Below are 18923 nucleotides of genomic sequence, written 5' to 3'. Positions count from 1 at the left end.
ATTTAGCATGGCCAATTCACCTGACCTGTACATCTTTGGACTGTGGGAGGAAACCGGAGCACCCGGAGGAAACCCACGCAGACACGGGGAGAACGTGCAAACTCCACACAGTCAGTCGCCAGAGGCAGGAATTGAACTCAGGCAGCAGTGCTAGCCACCGTGCCGCCCACCGTTCTGGATAGTCAAGTCATGCTTTTCCTTTTAAGCATGCTAAATAATAGCCTGCCCCTTCTGGTGTTCCCAATATTTGTGGGACACAATCTTCTCCATTCCTCTTCCTGAAGCATGCAACTTGAGCTATGACATGTTCCTGCTGTGCTGCTCGCTGATATCCCTGCATGTCCATTAGGTGAGTCTATGTGGCAACTATAATCAATTTATTTCTTCTTCAAAGACACATTTAAGGTCTGGTATAGTATCTTGAGTTGAACAGACTGGGAAATCATACATGGGACCAGTGTGATCCGGACCATAAATGGCATGTATTTGTAACTGCTGAGGTCTGAAGTCATTCTACTCAGGTGGAATGGTGTGCATGTTGCAGAATGCCTGGTGTGCTAGAGCCTGACCTAACTGGGTTTTGGACTCCAGCTGTATGAATCAATTTTTGGAGCATGTTTAAACTGTATGGCGTGTGTTATTGTACAGAGCTGTAAGCCTGGTGTTGGATTTTGTTTACAGAATAGTTCCCAATTAAAGTTTCCTGTGTTTAGGTGACAGGTCCTTCGGGCTGTGGAAAGACACAATTCTGTATGATGCTGAGCGTGTTGGCCACCTTGCCTGTCAGTATGGGTGGTCTGGATGGAGCAGTCATTTACATTGACACCGAATCTGCTTTTAGTGCTGAGCGGTAAGAGAAATAATTATGATTTCTAATAATTCAATGTATACCAACACCGTGGCTATGGCTCTCGACCATAAACCCAAAAGTGGACCATTCAAATCCTGTCATGGTATGCTGAGAAATTGAATCAATCTGGTGTGTTTTTTTTGCTCAGCGTGTATTTCATTCTTGTCCTTTTTTAGGGAAGAGAACCTTTCACCATTACCTGGTCTGACCTGTATCTGACTCCAGTCCCATGCTGGTTGATTCTTGAACTGTCCTAGTAGTTGGATCTGTTGTAATTCATGAATGAATAAATCAGGCAATTCAGTAGCGACCGAGATACCTTCTGAGAATGAAACAAGGCATTTTTGTGCTAATTTAATCTCTGCAAGACTCTCCTCATCAACATCTCCAGCTATTTCCAAAGCTGGGAGAACTGTTCCATACTCAAGTCAACCAACAGCTTGACTGTACTCATTGTAGAATTCTATCCATCAGCTATTATCCCTACTTCCTCCCTCATCAGGACATGAGGGGGAACCTTTGTACACAGAGAGTGGTTCAAATATGGAATGAACTGCAAGGAGGTGGTGAATGCAGGTGCAGTAACGACATTTAAAAGACGTCGATAAGTTCATGCATAGGAAAGGTTATGGGCCGAACATAGGAAGGTGGGGCTAGTTTAGTTTGGGAGCATGGTTGGTGTGGATTGATTGAACCGAAGGGTCTGTTTCCGTGCAGTAAGACTCTATAACATCCTGCCTCCTCCCTCACCATCCTTAGGTACATCCAGTGGACATAGACTCACCAAAGCTAGGCAGATAATGTTATGCTGACAGGCTCAATGTTAACTTCAAGAACGTTTCCTGCTGATCATGACATACTAACTCCTTACACCATCTCAAAAGTATGCCGCCATTCCCTGGAGGTAGCAAGAACACTGGTGCTCTTCAGTGGCCACAACAAAGTTGTTCACTACTCAAATTATTCTTGGCTAATTCCTGATAGCCCTAACTGATCTGCGTCTGGCTCAAATAGTGAGGGCACCAATATTGTGAAGTACCTTTCCTGACTTCCCCCTCATTCTGTCTGAATGCAGCAGCATTGGGAGAAGGAACCACTGTTTGGTGTAGTGAAGAAAATATAGTATTTCCAGCATTGCTCTCTCCTTCGTGTTATTAAGTGGAACACGATGAGGGATATCTAAGCAACTCTTTCATTACATCAACTATAGTGGCAGGATTGTCTGATATTACAAAGTGTAACCTTGTGTCCTTGTATGACCCTCACTCCTCGACTACCTTCACTCTGGTTCATTGCAAAGGGGCAGAAGGTGACAGGAGTAGACCTCGCATATTCTTGAATGAGATCTAGATCTAATACTTACTACACAGAGCTGCTTGCATGCTAAGTACAGAGGCAGAGTTAAACAGTCCTAGAATCCAAGTAACAATAAATATTTATTTCTCCACTATTTTCTGTTGGGTAAAATCAGGATGCAAACTTGCATGATTGGTGGCACTGGAACATGAGGTGAGCAGAATTATTAGAGTTATGTTGGTAGATTACATTTAGATGTGCATGATGTCAGTGGAGTAGCTGCAGGATTTGTTTTAGTTTCTTTTTTCCTCAAGGCTTCCATCAGCTTGACTCAGTTGATATCATGCACATCTCTGACTCAGGATCTGCTGGTGCAGAGACTAATCATTGTGGTGCTGAGACAGTTTTGGTTTGTTGTTAGCGCTACCTTCTAGATAATATGTTAACCTGGGATTGCTGTCTGGATGTTCCTGTCAATTTAAGTGGATGGCAAAGATCCTGTGACTTTTTGAGGAGCTGGAACTATTCCCAGACTCCTGACTAACATGCCTGCCTCAAGCAGCATCCTCAATTGCAAATGAACTGTTGGTGGGGTATTGCTATTTCCTTAGGACGCACATATTGATATATAAAAGATTTAGGGGATTGTGACACTAAGGATGTGTCTGCTGTACTGTCTTTTGGGAGAAATAATTGCTCTTGAATGCTGTTGTGGAGTGTGTTCTGCTCCATTATGCTTTGTGAGCTCTCTTGATGGAATTCATATTTCTGTACTTTTTAAAATTTTTGTTTGTATTTCAGGCTAATAGAGATAGCAAGGTGTCGATTCCCTAATTACTTCCATGAAGACCAGAAACTGATTGCAATGACCAACAGAATTCACTTGTACCGTGAACTCACTTGCTTGGATGTGCTAAAAAGGTATCTGTTGTTTCCTTTTACAGAAACAGAAATTGTTGGGGAGAAATTCAATGGTCGAGAGTGTGGTGCTGGAAAAGCACAGCAAGTCAGGCAGTGTCCGAGGAGCAGGAGAATTGATGTTTTGGGCATAAGCCCTTCATCAGGAATGATTTGGAGGTGCCGGTTTTGGACTGGGGTGTACAAAGTTAATAATCACACAACACCAGGTGAGAATCCAACAGTTTTATCTGGAAGCACTAACTTTTAGAGCACAGCTCCTTCAGGTATTTGTGGACCTGATGACAGAGCTATTCTCCAAAAAACCTGTTGGACTATAACCTGGTGTTGTGTGATTTTTAACTTCATCAGGAATTGGGGAGAGAAACTCAATAGGTCTGGCAGCATCTGTGGAGAAAAAACAGAGTTAGCATTTCTGATTCAGCGATCCTCCTTCAGAGATCGTTTCCTTTTGTTTGACTTGAATTTGATCCTCTAATCATCCTTAACACTAATATTCATGTTCAGAGAACATGCAAGTAGAAGAACAGCCTTGTGTTCATTATCAACAAGTTCAATAACTTTAGGGCTTGAGCCATGTCCTTGCCCCATCCTCCACACATACCAGGCTTTGCTATCACAAGAGAGACAAAAAAAACCCCTGCATATCCTGGAATTCAAGGTAGACAAGCAGGAGACTGGATGAACACAGCAAGCCAGGCAGCATCAGGAGATGGAGAAGTCCACGTTTCTGGTGTAAACCTTCTTCAAGACTGGGGGTTGGTGGGTGTAACCCTTCTTCAGGACTGAGGGTGCTCCCCTAACACCTACCTTTCTCCATCCCTTGTTATTACATTGTCTGCTATTACACGCATTCCATTATTATCTACTAACAGTCCCCATTAATAGCTATTCACCCTCCTAGCCAGATTTTTATCTAATTTTTTGTCGGCCCAACTATTCTTTTTGTTTCTTTAGCCTCTATCCCCACCCATCATTTACTCCTTACCTCCTCCTCCCCACCCTATCTTGTGCATATAAACTGACATTTTCCTACCTACCATCAGTTCTGAGGAGCAGTCACTGGACCTGAAGCGTTAACTTTGATATCTCTTCTCATATGCTGCCAGACCTGCCTGAGCTTTTCCTACAATTGCTGTTTTTGTTGCTTGCGTTTTTTATGCTTCACGTCTTCAGTGTCCCAAAGGAAGTCCTTCCTTTCTTTTTCTTTTGCAGCCACAACTTGTAAATAGATAGCAACTTTAATATGACATGCTGTCTCAAAGAACATCTCAGAAGCATTATAAAATAAACATGACACCTTACAAAGAGATATTAGGACAAATGACAAAAAAACCTGAAGATCCACGCCACCCCCCCACCTCCATCAACCCACTCTCCATTCCTGGCACCTTCCCCTGCCACCGGAAGAGGTGTAAAACCTGCGCCCACACCTCCCCACTCACCTCCATCCAAGGCCCCAAAGGATCGATCGACATCCAGCAGAAACTTTCCTGCACTTCCAAACGCCTTATCCACTGTCTGTTGCTCTGTATGTGATCTCCTCTACATTGGGATGACAGGACACCAACTTGCAGAACGTTTCAGAGAACATCCCCGGGGAGCACGCACCGAACAACCCCACTGCATTGTGGCCGAATACTTTCTGATGAAGAGCTTATGCTCGAAGCATCGACTCTCCTGCTCCTCAAATGCTGCCTAACCAGTTGTGCTTTTCCAGAACCATACTTTTGATTCTGATCTCCAGCATCTGCAGTGCTCACTTTCTCCTAGATTTTAAGGAATATTTGGGGAGAGGAATGAAGAAAGGTAGGGAGACATGACTTTACTGATATTGATCTAAATCAGCTTTGTAATGCTTAGGGGCAACTTTTTCACACAGAGGGTGGTGCATTTGTGGAATGAATGGAAGTAGTGGAGGCTGGTACAACTGCAACATGTAAAAGGCATCTGGATAGGTATAGGAAAAGGAAGGGTTTAGAGGGATATGGGTCGGGTGCTGGCAGGTGGGACTAGATTGGGTTGGGATATTTGGTTAGCATGGACGAGTTGGACCAAAGGGTCTGTTTCCGTGCTGTACAGCTGTATGATTTTTTTGACTCTACTGTTTAGGCAACAGTGGCGTAACAAAGATAAGACCATAAGAAATAGAAACCGAAGTAGACCATTCCAGCCCTCAAACCTGCTCTGCCATTCAGTAGGCTCATGGCCGATTCAATATTCCTCACATCCATTTTCCTGCATTTTCCCTATAACCCTTGATCAGCATCTATCTCAGTTTTAAATATACACAAGTATTCTGCTCCCACTGTTCTCTGTGGCAAGCAATTCCAAAGGCTCACAAACATCTAAGAGAAGAAATTCCTCCTCATCTCCGATTTGAATTGGCACCCCTTTATTCTCAGACTAGGCCCTGTTGTCCTCTACTGCCCCATGAGGGGAAACATCCTCTCAGCATTTATCCTGCCAAGTCCCTTAAAACTTCTACATATTTCAATGAGGTCACCTCTCATTCTTCTAATCTGCTGGGAGTAGGAGTCCCAACCTGCTTAGTCTTTACTCACAAGACAATCTTTCCATACCAGGGATCATCCTAGTGAACCTTTTCTGAACTGCCTCCAATGAAATAATAATTTTCCTTAAATAAGACTGCAAAGCCTCCATTCTGGAGATCATTATGTAGAATATAGATGACCCTTGACCTCAACTCCATTTCAATACTCGCCTACCTCCACAATCCTTCTAGACCCGACTCCTTTAAAAAAAAATCCAAAAATCTATGGATCGGCCACGAAGCGCACACAATCCTCCGATATCAAGAATTCCAATCTACTGAATTTTTTTTTCGCAGCCCAGTTCCCAGATTGCTGACCCATTACCCTGACGCCAGTCCTTGTTCTAGACTCTGGTCAGGGAAACAACTTCTCAGAATCCAACCTGTCAAGTTACTACCCATACTAATAGAGTACCACCACCTGCATGTGCCAGCATGTGTTGACATCTTATGAAATGTCTTGTGAAAATCTAAATATATTGTTTCCAATAATCACCCTGCAAGTTACAACCTCAAAGTCGAACAAATGTGTCAACACAACTGCCCTTTCGCAAAACCATGTCAATGGAAACAGTAAACAAGGGCAGGAGTAGGCCATTCGGCCCTTTGAGCCTGCTGCTCCATTCAGTATGTTCATGGCTGATCATCCAACTCAGTACCCAGTACCAAAGTGCTTAGACTGCACTCAGTGAAAATCAAAAGTTTTGGAGTGTTTGGAGAAAAATGTTTTCCTTCTGGGAGGGAACTCTGCCATTTATTAAATACACTGTCAGTTTTCAGTCAAAATGCTTTCATCTATTCTCCAGCTTTCACTACCTCAGAAATGTTGAAGTATTTTGCAGTCAATGAATTTTGAAGCATAGTTACTGTTGTAAGAGATGTGTCTTTCAGTTTATTCCCAGCAAAGTCCCACAAGCGTCATTGAGATGATGGCCAGGTAATCTGTTGTGATTGTAGAACAAATATTGGCTAGGACACCAGGACACTGTCCCTTACCATTTTTTCAAAATGATATATGGGATCTTTTGCATTCATTTGAATGTTTATCTTGGGCTTTGGTTGAATGTCTCCTCTCAAAGATCGCATCTGTGAGTGCAGCAATCCACAGTATTGCACTGGAATGTCAGCCTCGAGTTTTGTGAGCAAGTCTCTGGACATGATCTCTCAAAATTCGGACTGAGAGGTGAGAATGCTAACATAGTTGACTCCAACTGGTTGAAGAGTTTAGATGAAAGCTTTACTTGTGATTAACAAATGAATTGAAGAGTGTGAACTGCCACCAAAACATATTAGATTAGATTAGATTACTTACAGTGTGGAAACATGCCCTGCGGCCCAACAAGTGGGCGGCACGGTGGCCCAGTGGTTAGCACTGCTGCCTCACAGCGCCAGAGTCTGGGGTTCAATTCCCGCCTCAGGCGATTGACTGTGTGGAGTTTGCACGTTCTCCCCATATCTGCGTGGGTTTCCTTCGGGTGCTCCGGTTTCCTCCCACAGTCCAAAGATGTGCAGCCCAGGTGAATTGGCCATACTAAATTGCCCATAGTGTTAGGTTAGGGGTATGGGTGTGTTGTGCTTCGGCGGGTCGGTGTTGACTTGTTGGGCCGAAGGGCCTGTTTCCACACTGTAATGTAATCTAATCTAATCTAAAAGTCCACACTGACCCGCCGAAGCGCAACACTTAATATTGGTTGGGCTAGCGAGTCACAGAGGCATTTAAAATTATGAGGGGTTGGGATAGTGAAGGAAGCAATATTGTTTCCAATGAAGGGAAGCTCAAGAACAAGGGGAATTTCTTCCCTAATGGCATTGTGGGTCTACCTACAGCACATGGATTGCAGCAGTTCAAGCAGTCTGCTCAGCCTACATCCTGTGATTGAATGAAAAAAAGTCAGATTAAAAACAAGAATTTCAGGATAGAGAGCAGAGTAACATTTTTAGTATTGATACCAAGACAAAGATGCATAATGCATGAATCATACAGAATTTTGATTTTAAAGTACAGATGAAGTACATTTTTGGTTTCAGTTCTGTCAAGAAAACCTTTTTCAAAAAGGTAAAAGTTATTTGGAACAAGGAACTAGAAGCACAATTTCTAAGAAGGCATGTGATTTAAGTGCCTGCTAGGTGTCAGTTGAGGTATTTACAAAGCTGAACTTGAATAACATGTAGGGAAAGCAGTCCAGGAGCCAATGAGTTCAGTTCAGAATCGCATTTCAGCTCAGGAGAACCAGGTTTTCAGTGCAGAAGAGCAGTTTAACTCTGAAGTTTCCAAGCTGTGAGGGTTTGTGTCGATATTTTCAAGCAGTCAGAAGTGAACAGAAGCTTAAGGCCATCAAAATTCAGAACATCAGAACTGTAAAGAAGCCATCCAAACTGGAAAAGTTATCAGATAAGAAATTAAAAAGTTAAGGTAACAGTGGCACCTCGTGAATATGTAACTATGAGAACCAACTTCAAAAACTAAACTCCATCAGGCCTGGTTTCAGTTTGGGATCTGATTTAATCAATAACAGCATTAGCTGGGATCGTAACAGTATCCTAGCGGAGTTTATGACTGACTAAAAAAAGATAAGAACGGATTACTATTGATAGGCATTTGGAATGGGTGATCAAGGCTTATGGGGATGTTTTCTGTTTATGTGGGATCCGAATGACTAATTGGGCCAAATTATTTCTGTTGTAAGCAAATAATTTAAGGTGGTGGTTAACAAAAGCTGCTGACAGGGAGAACTCTTATGCTGTTTAGATAGTTTCTTTGAATCTCTGCATCCAATTGATTCGGACAAATTGCAATGAAATGTCCTGCACGAATCATCAATAATGCAGCACTCTCTCAAGTCCTGCATTGCAATAGAAAGTGTCCTAGTTCCCACTACTGATATGCTGACCTTGATGACGATAGTTAAAGGAAAACACCCCAAATGTTGATGTTTCAGGAGCTGTCATTGCATTGATGTTCAGAGTGTGGCGTTTTGATCAAAATGTAATGTGCTTTGCAGATGCTGAGAGGACAAGCTGCATCTATAGCATTTATCCAACATTTGCATTTCTTTCTGTGCTATTAAAAAAGTGATGGATGAGTAGATAAAGCTTGTTCATAGTGTCAGTCTGTGAAGGTGTCTTTCCTTCAGGTGTGCACTGTTTCTGTGGTGGATTATGGCAGAATTTTGTGAAACTTATAGTTCTTCGCCTAACCATTTCAGCCTCAATAATGCCAATGTACTTCCTTGTACTATTGACTCTTTGTTTTCCTGATTACTCTTAACCTTTGTGAACTCGGTGTGGGAACAAGAGGTGCTGTAATGGTGAACATTTTGCAAAGAAATTCAGGTGGCCAAGGATGGGTGAGTGGGGACAGGGTATTTGGAGGGAAGAGGTTCATGTGATTAAGTCCTCCTGGAGTACATCCGGTCAAAGTTGACAACCCTTAATTCTTTGATGTTTGGCCTGTTTTCAAGGGAGAGATGGATTGTTTTGTAAATTTGACTTCTAGTAGTGGTTGGGAGTATGGGAGGAGCTGTTGTATTTAATATTGCTGTAACAGTGGGCATGGTGGCTCAGTGTCGAGGACCTGGTTCCAGCCTCTGGCGACTGTGTGGAGTTTGCCCACGCTCCTCCTGTCTGGGTGAGTTTCATCCAGATACTCTGGTTTTCTCCCAGTCCAAACAAGTGCAGGTTAGGTGGATTGCCCATGCTAAATTGTCCTGTAGTCTTCGGTGATGTGTAGGTTAGGTGGATTAGCCTTAAGAAATGCAGGGTTACTGGGATAGAGTAGCTGGATGGGTCAGGGTGGGAGACTCTTTGGAGGTATGATGTGGCCACAGTGGGCCAACTTGCCTGCTTACCCAGTGTAGGGGTTCAGTGGTACTAACAGAAGGTCATTGCACTCTGTAATTTGAACTTCCGTTTCATACCGAATTAACAGCATGCCAGACACTACCCATCACTGTTTCCCAATTGAGAAACCAAACATGTTTTCAACTCTGCAATCTTTCTGTGACTTAGGTGATCTTCTGAGGCTGCACAATGAAATGGGAACAGTTATTAGGATTTAAGGAGAGAGTTAAATTGGACTTGTACGCGCTAATGTAATTGCCACTGTGTTTTCAAAGTCGTAGACTGAATTCTTATTCTTGAAATGTGTTTAAATGTTTATGTTTGTTAAATTGAAAACGTCGTGGCAACTGGAGAAAGAGATTGGAATAACCTGTGCTTTTGGGACCAAGTTATTAAGTGATGCACAGTTGTTTCAATGGGAAGGAGGCTGCAACCACAGTATGATACATTTTAATTTATAATAATTTAAATGAATCTATATAAATGCAGGAATGACCCAAATCTTCAGACCAGCATTATCAAATAAAATTTAATATTGAGCCACAAATTGTCACAGATAACAAAAAAACTTTGTCAGAGGAATTTTTTAAAGTAACATCTTAAAAGGTTTCTATAAGGAGAAGCAACAGGTCATAGAGTCATACAGCATGGAAACCAACCTTTCGATCCAACCAATCCATGCCAAACGTAAGCCCAAATAAAGCTGTTCCCACCTGCTTCTCCTGGTCCAAATCCCTCCAAACTTTTCTATTCGTGTACCTGTCCAAATGTCTTTTAAATGTTGTAACTGCACCCACATTTACTACTTCCTCAGGAAGTTCATTCCAAACACAAATCACACGCTGTGTAAAAGATTTCCCTCTCATGTCTTTTTTAAGTTTCTCTCCTCCTGCCTTAAAAATGTGCCCCCGAATCTTGAAATCCCCTATCCCAGGCAAAGGATAACTACCCCTCATGATTTTATCAACTTTTATAAGGTCACCTCTCAAACTCCATTGAAAAGAAGTCACAGACTTTCCAGCATTTCTTTATTACTCAAACCTTCCACACCTGGCAACATCCTGGTAGATCTCTTCTGAACCCTCTCCAGCTCAATATTTTCCTTCCAGTAATGGGGCGACCAGAACTGGGCACACTGTTCCAGAAGAGGCCCCATCAGTAGCCTGCACAACCTCAACACACCTTTGCCCTGCCTGCAACAATAGTAGACTCGCCAACTTTAAGGGCATTTAAATGGTCATTGTATAGATATATGGATGAAAATGGAATAGTGTAGGTTAGATGGGCTTCAGATTGGTTCTGCAGGTAGTGCAACATCGAGGGCCAAAGGGCCTGTACTGTGCTGTAGTGTTCTATGTTCTAACATGGCTTCCCAATTCTGATAGTCGAAGGACTGAGCAATGAAAGCAAGCATACTAAATGCCTCTTTAACCTCCCTGTCTATATGTGAAGCAAACTTCAAAGAATTATATACCTGAACCCCTTGGGCCCTCTACTTGACAACACTACTCAAGGCCTTACCATTAATTGTTTATGTCCTATCCCTGTTTGTTGCCTCAAAATACATTACATCCTATTTATCCAGATTGAACTCCATTTTTTATTTTTTTAGCCCATTGACCCATTTAATCAAGATCCCTTTGTCATCTGAGATAACCTTCTTCACTGTCTACTATGACACCAATTTTGATGTCAACCACAAACTTACTAACCATGCCTTCTATATTCTCATCCAAATCATTTATATAAATAACGAACAAAACAGGACCCAGAACCATTCATGTGGAACACTGCTGGTCACAGGCCTCAAAGCAGCCCTCCACCACCACTCTGCCTCCTGCCATTAAACCAATTATATATCAGGTTGGCAAGCTCACCCTGAATCTCATGTGACCTAACTTTATTTATTAGTCTACCATACCGAGACTTGTAGAAGGCTTCACTAATGTCCAAATAAACAACCTCTAATGCTGTGCCCACATCAGTCTTTTTGGTAACTTCCTTAAAAAACTCAATCAAGTTGTGAGACACAATTTTCCTTGCACTCAATGATGCTGACTATTCCCAATCAGTTTTTTTTTTGATTCTCTAAATGTCCATAAATCCTATCTTTTAAAATCACCTCCAACAATTTATCCACAACAGAAGTCAGACTGACAGGTCTATAGTTCTTCTGTTTCTCCTTACAATCTTTCTTAAACAAAGGTACAACATTAGCCACCCTCCAAGCTCGTGAATACTAAAGTCAATGATAGTGATAGGATGAGTAAAATGGGTTATGCAGGAGATCAGAGTTTTGAGATTTTTGAGGGAAAAGGCAGATTGTAGTACATATTGGTACCCATAACTTTGGTAGAAAAAAGGGATGAGATCCTGAAAGCAGAATTTAGGGAGCTGGGAAGTAGATTAAGGAGCAGGAGCTAAAAGGTAGTAATTTCTGGATTACTTCTGCCACTTGCGAGTTGAGTACAGAAATAGGTTAGTCCAGATGAATGTGTGGCTGCAGAGATAGTGGAGGGCTTCAGATTTCTGGGACATTAGGGCAATTTTTGGGAGTGGTGGGAACCGTACGAGGTGGACGGGTTGCAGAATGGGACCAGCGTCCTTGCAGGGAGGTTTGCTAGAGCTCTTATGGAGGGTTTAAACCAATTTGGCAAGATTGTGGATTCGAGAGAATGTTCAGCAGTAGATGATGATTGACTCGCGATCTCTTCTAATTTTAGCCAATCAGGAAAGCATTCATGCACAAGGGAGTTTGGCAAGGTTGGATGGTACTAATTTTAATGCGAGGAGTCTGTCAAACAAAGCAGATGAGTTGAGGGCATGCATTAAAGCATTGCCGTATGATGTCAATGCTGTCACTGAGACATGGTTGAGAGAGGGCAGGGCTGGCAGTTCAGTATTTTAGGATGCAAGGTCTTCAGGTAAGACAGGGAAGGTGTCACAGTTTTGATCAGGCAATTTGTTACAGCAATAAGAAGTGTTATCATCTTTGAGGGTTCTCAAATGAAGCCAGATGGTAAGAATTTAATAACCAAAAAGGGACAATTACATTACTGTAGTATAGATCCCCTAACAGTCCAAGAGAAATAGAAGAACAAATATGTAGGCAAATCTCATGTATAAAGTAGTAGGGTAGTGACAGTGAGGGATGTCGACTTACCCAGTAATAACCGGGTTAGTCATGGTGTGAAAGATTTAAGTTGAGCAAAATTCTTAAAATCATTCCAGGGGAGTCTTTTAAGCCAATACACAGATGGTCCCACAAGAGAGGGGCTTGTCCTGGGCTTAGTTTTAGGTTACAAAGCTCACCAAATGATTGAAGTACCTGTGGGGGATAATTTGTCAGACCCGGATCATAACTCAAGATTGTTATGCAAAACGAGAAGGATGGGCCTGAAGTTGTAAACCAGGGGAAGACTGATAAGATCAAAATTGACTTGGCCATGGTGGACTGGGAGCAGATACGTTCAGGTCTTAAAATAATGGGATGCATTCAAGAAAGAAATATGGAGAGTACAGGGACAATGCATTACAAGGTATGGGACCATCAAATTCTGTATCCCTGGATATTGAGGGATATACTGCATTGGATTAAGAGCAAACAGAAGGAGCCCTAGAGGGGTTTGGAATGTGCAAGAGGGAGTTTAAAAATATTAGGAAAGCTAAAAGGATGTTGACAGGAAAATAAAGGAAAATCCTAAGTTGCTTTACAAATATAATAAGGGAAAAAGGATAACAAGGGAAAGAGTTGGGCCCAATAAGGATCAAGTGGTAATTTGAGCATGAAACCAGAGGATGTAGGTAGGGTTCTAATTTAATAATTTGCTTCAGTGTTCGCAAGTCAGAAGAAGTGGGTTTGAAATTAGTGAGAAAACCTGTGATAACACTGAAGAAATGTTTCATTGACAGAAAGGAGGTTCCGAGTGGTCCACAGGCTTCCAAGTAGAAACATCTCTTATGGCCATAAGAAATGTATCTCAGAGTATTGAGTCAGGCAAAGGAGGGATTATGAGGGTGCTTGCAAAGATTTTGAGTTTCTCTCTGGCCGTAGGAGAGGGACAGGAGGACTGGAGTTTAGTCAGTGTAGCATCACTCTTCAAGAAGAGAGCAAGGGATAAACCGGGAATCTACAGGCCAGTCAGTCTAATTTCAGTGATGGGGAAACTGTTGAAAGAAATCCTGAGGGACAGTTTTTGGAGCGGCAGGGATGAATTGAGAACAGTCAGCATGGCTTTGTTAATGGGAGGTCATGTCTGAGCAATTTGTTTGAATTTTTTTAAAGAATTGACCAAGTGTGTCAAGGCAATGCTTTTGATGTAGTCAACTTGGACTTTCTGACTGGAAGTCTGTGTCCAGCGGGATACCACAGGGGTCAGTGTTGGGGTTCTTTCTGTTTGTGATTTGTATAAATGATTTAGGTTTGGATGTAGAAGGGTTGATTTAATAAGTTTGCAGATGATGTAAAAATTAATGGGGTGGTCAATAGTGAGGACTATACCCTTAGATTACAGGTGGATGTAAAAGCAGGTAGGATCTCTGGCACATTTGGATAAATGTGAGGAAATGCACTTTAGTGGGACAAACCAGGCAAGGGGATACGTGATGAATGTATATAAAACACCAAAGCTCAAGGAATGTTAGTGTGAATGTGCACTGGTCCTTTAAGGTATCAGGACAGGCGAATAAAGTGGTTATGAAGGCGAATGTTACATTAGTCAAGGCGTAGAGTTTAAGAACAGGGAGGTTATGCTATAACTACCTAAAACATTGGTTAGGCCGCTGCTAGAGTATTGTGTGCAGTTCTGGAATTATAGGAGGATGTGGTAACACTGGATAGGGTGCAGAAGAGAATGTTGCCAGTGCTGGAGAATTCAGTTTTGAAGAGAGATTGGTCAGACTGATATTGTTTTCTTGGAGATTGAGAGGGGACATAATTAATATGTATCAAATTATGAGATAGGTTAGACAAGAAGGAACTGTATCCCGTGATGGAGGGAGCAATGACCAGGGAACTTGACCTTAAAGTAAGGGACAGCAGGTTTAGAAGAGATGTGAGGAAAATTCCTTTTCACTGAGAGGATGATGGGGATCTGCAACTCATTGCCTGTTTGGGTGCTAAAAGTTAAAAATCGCACAACACCAGGTTACCGTCCAACAGGTTTATTTGGAAGCACTAGCTTTCAGAGCGCTGCTCCTTCTCTTAAAGCTAGTACTTCCAAATAAGCTTGTTGGACTATAACCTGGCGTTGTGTGATTTTTAACTTTGTCCAACCCAGTCCAACACCGGCACCTCCACATCATGTTGGTGTGTAGAGGTAGAAGCCTTCATAACATTTAAGCAGGAGGGTTTGAGTTGTAAGGAAATGCTGAATGAGCTAGGGCATTTTCACTGGAGTGAGGGAGATTGAGGAGTAACCTTATCAAAATTTCTAAAATCACGGGGGTATAAATACAGTGAAGAGCAGAAGTCTTGTCCCCAGGTTTGGAGAATTCAAAACTAGAGGGCACAGTTTTAAGGTGAGAGGAGAAAGATCTAAAAGTGACCTGAGGGGCAACGTTTTTCAGAGGGTGGTTTGTGTGTGGAGTGAACTGCCAGAGGAAGTGTTAGATGCAGGAGCAGTTACCACATTTAAAAGACAGGTACATGGATAAGAAAGGATTAGAGGGATATGGGCCAAATGCAGGCAAATGGGACTAGTTTAGTTTGGGAAACATGGGGGCATGGACAAGTTGGATTGAAGGGATTGAAGGGGTTGGAATTACAAATTTAATAAACTGAAATATCTACAACAATGCTACCTTTAGGGCACTGTGCCCAGACAAAGTGTCATCTGTGTGTTCAGAGTAGCTCTGCCCAATGATAGCGTTTTGATTGGCTTTTCAATTGGCAACAGATGTCGTGGGTTCAGGAGAAATCAGCATAGTACAACCTTCTGATTGGCCCAGCTTCAGTTTAACGCATACCCTGGAGCGTCAAAACTGAAGAGGACACATGACATGATTAGGCAAGATTTAGGATGCACAGGATGGGGAAGGAAACTGCAGGGGATGGGCACAATTGAAATGTGGAGCTTATTCAAGGAACAGCTACTGTGTGTCCTTGATAAGTATGTATCTGTCAGACATGGAGGAAGTGGTCAAGCAAGGGAGCTGTAGTTTACTAAACAAAAGGTTGAATCTCATGTCAAGAGGAAGGAGTGATTCTATGTAAGGATGAGACATGAAGGCTCAGTTAGGACACTTGCCAGTTACAAGTTAGCCAGGAAGGACCTAAAGAGAGAACTAAGAGGAGTCAGGAGGGGACATGAGAAATCATTGGCATGTAGGATCAAGGAAAACCCTAAAGCTTTCTATAGGTCTGTCAGGAATAAAAGAACAACGAGAGTAAAGTTAGGACCAATCAAGGACAGAAGTGAGAAGTTGTGCGTAGAGCCCGAGGAGATAGGGGAAGCGCTAAATGTATATTTTTCGTCAGTATTCGCACAGGTAAAAGACATTTTTGTCGAGGAGAATACTGAGATACAGGCTACTGGACTAGACAGGGTCAGTTAGACTCGAAACGTCAGCTCTTTTCTCTCCTTACAGATACTGCAGGACCTGCTGAGATTTTCCAGCATTTTCTCTTTTGGTTTTAGATTCTACCTGGTGTCCTAGCCAACATTGATTACTGTGCTGTCTTGTTCATCTAATTTAGATGGCATGTTTTAACAGTAATTGCACTTTGATAAGTCCTTCATTGGTACTTTATGATCTAGTCGAGAGCAAACTGTTCCTTACTTTCCCTCTAGATTTTTGAATATGTCTAGGTGGGGAGTACAAGGATTGATGTGATAAATGTACTTTAGTTTTATTCTACTGAAGAAGTTAAAATGTCACGGGGGTGTCAGTTCCATGCTTTACTTCTCTTCCAGGGCACATTGGGGACTTTAGGGTTAAAAGTCCCACGACCAAGAAAACTTACTGCAACAGCAACTGAAAGCCTGTACTCTTTCAATCCACACATGTAGAAAAAAGCAGACATCTACACTACACTCCCGCTGTATTTTTCAGTGGTCTGTCATGCGTTTGTAGTGATTAATAAGGTCAGCTGAGTGGATTTCATAGAAATTAAGTTCCCTGATTGGGGCTGTTGGTCTGGTTCAGAGAGCCCTGGCTAACAGATATAAACAGTGTCAGAGGTTCTGTTTGCCCTGAGAATGCTGGACTACTGTCAAGTGCCATGCGCATGTAAATAAAGGGTGACTTGGTGGTGGGATATTGGCCTCTGTGGAGCAATTTCAGTGTTAATGTCAGTTTATTCCCCTTTTAATGCCAGATTGGAATCCTTGGAAGAAGACATTATCTTGAAAGGAGTAAAATTGATTGTGGTGGACTCAGTTGCATCAGTGGTTCGCAAAGAATTTGATACCAGGCTCCAGGGTAACCTGTCAGAGCGTAGTAACCTGCTGTCAAGTGAAGCTGCCACACTAAAATTTTTGGCAGAAGAATTCTCCATTCCGGTAAGACCATAGGCCTTTTTTTCTATTTGTGGTTGTGATTGGTTTGTTGGAGCTTGTTAACATCTATTGTTAAATGAGTCAACACTGTATTAGTGGCTGCAGTGGTAATACAGATAGAAAAATGTTGCATGCTTTGGATGTTGGTGCAGTGCTTAAGTGATGGTGTTATGAGCAATGTTACTCTTAGAAACCTATTGCTCATAAAGGCTAGACCTCCTTTCCAGCCTACTTGCTTTCCAAGTCCCTGGTAGTTCATATCTAGAGCACTTGACATAGTCAAGGTAGAGCTGTTGTCAGCAACTAGTCCATAGATTTAATGTCTCCTTAGAATTAATTCTTTATGTTGAGCTATACTTAGTTGCCACAATCAACTTAATACTGGACATTCTTGCTTGAAATGAACTATATACAATGCTATGAGGAATGCAATAAGCTAGAAAATTGGAAATAATTTGCAAATCAGCAGAAGATCACTTTTTTTTAAAAAAAGGGAGAAATTAAACTGCAAGAGAGCCAGTCAGTTACAGAAAAGAAAAACAGTAGGCGCTTCCACAAGTAGAATTTTGCAATAAAATGAAAATAGCTAAAGTGAGCATTTTAATTTAAATTATTAAACTGATTAATTAATAATGGGAGAGGAGAAACAGACAGAAGCTTTGAAGAAAGCATTTTGTGTCTGTCTTCACACTAGAAGACTTAAATTGTTGCAAGCATCATGAAGCAAAAAGGAAAGAGAAACTTAAAATGAATGTAATCAGTAGAGAAAAAACATGTCTGACCGTCCACATCCTAGGTCTTAAAATAATTAGTTTCAGATTATACATTTGTCCTCCACAGGCCAGTTTGTCTAACATCTGTCATTGGGAAAATCTGTTATTGTGAAGTAGTAGCATAACATTATCTCTCATTTGGAAGATCATAATTTAACATGGTTTTGTGAAGTTTAAATTATGTTTGACAAATGTGTTTTGAGTTCTTATAAAGATGTAATTATCAGGGTGGATAAAGGGAACCACTAGATGTGGTGTATTTGCATTTTCGAAAGGCATTTGATAAGGTGCCATGTAAAAGGTTACTGCATAAGAATAGAGCTTATGTATTGGGGTGATATGTTAGCATGGATAGAGGGATTGACTAACTATCAGAACAGCTCTGATGAAGAGTAATTTAGACTCAAACTGTAAGCTTGTTCTAAATAATTTTCGGTTTGGCAAACTGTAATGAGAAACAAGTGTTGGGTTTCAACTATTTGGGTCTGCTGACAATACAATAAAAATGCAATGCAGTAAGGGAAGATATGAGTTTGCAAAGTGATATAGATAGGTAGGTGAGTGGCAAACTTTTGGCAGATGGATTTAATGCAGAAAAATGAGTTCATGCATGTTGGTCGGAAGTACAGAAGTGGAGAATATTGTTTAACTGGAAAGCTTGCGGAATGCTGCAGTAGAAAGGGGTCTGGATGTCTTCACATATGAATCACCAGAAGTTTAGTATGCAAGTACAGGAAGTAATTAGGAAGGTATGTGGAATGTTGGTTTTTATTGTAAGGAGAATGGAATATAAAGTAGGGAAGTTGTGCCGCACCTGTACAGGGTAGACCACTCCTTGAGCACTGTGTACATTTTTTAGATCATTTTGCTAATGGAAGAATATACTTGGTTGGAAACAGTTCAGAGAAGGATCAGTCAGCTGTTGGAGGTTGTCTTTGGGAAAGGCTGAGCAGATTGTGCCTAAACTCATTGGAGTTTGGAAAAAATGAAGTGATTTGATCAAAATCTAAAAGATTCTGAGGGTACATGACAAATTCAGTGCAGAAAGGATATTATTCCTTGGTGAAGTCTAAAACAGGGGACTCAGTTTGAAAGTAATCTCCTATTTAAGATAGAGAAGAGAATAAATTTCTTGCCTCGAAGGGTCATTAATTTTTGATTCCAGAGAGTAATGGAAGCTAGTTTATTGAATA

The 18923-nt window shown here is 41.6% G+C and overlaps 1 protein-coding gene across 9 annotated transcripts in view; it reads left to right on the top strand.

Annotated features, from left to right (window-relative positions):
- Window positions 1-18923, top strand: part of rad51b (RAD51 paralog B) — a 550826-nt gene that overhangs the window by 26394 nt on the left and 505509 nt on the right. For all 9 annotated transcript variants that reach the window (XM_087990130.1, XM_087990129.1, XM_087990128.1 and 6 more), the window contains 3 exons: window positions 714-850; window positions 2948-3067; window positions 16777-16960. In XM_087990130.1, the coding sequence (XP_087846256.1) occupies window positions 714-850; window positions 2948-3067; window positions 16777-16960 (441 nt within the window). The remainder of the gene's footprint in view (window positions 1-713; window positions 851-2947; window positions 3068-16776; window positions 16961-18923) is intronic.

The sequence above is a fragment of the Chiloscyllium plagiosum genome, unplaced genomic scaffold (genome assembly GCF_037043375.1).
Source record: "Chiloscyllium plagiosum isolate Xiang-an unplaced genomic scaffold, Cpla_swu_hap1 HiC_scaffold_8, whole genome shotgun sequence".
NCBI lineage: Eukaryota > Metazoa > Chordata > Chondrichthyes > Orectolobiformes > Hemiscylliidae > Chiloscyllium > Chiloscyllium plagiosum.
This window is presented reverse-complemented; position numbering and strand designations above follow the sequence as displayed.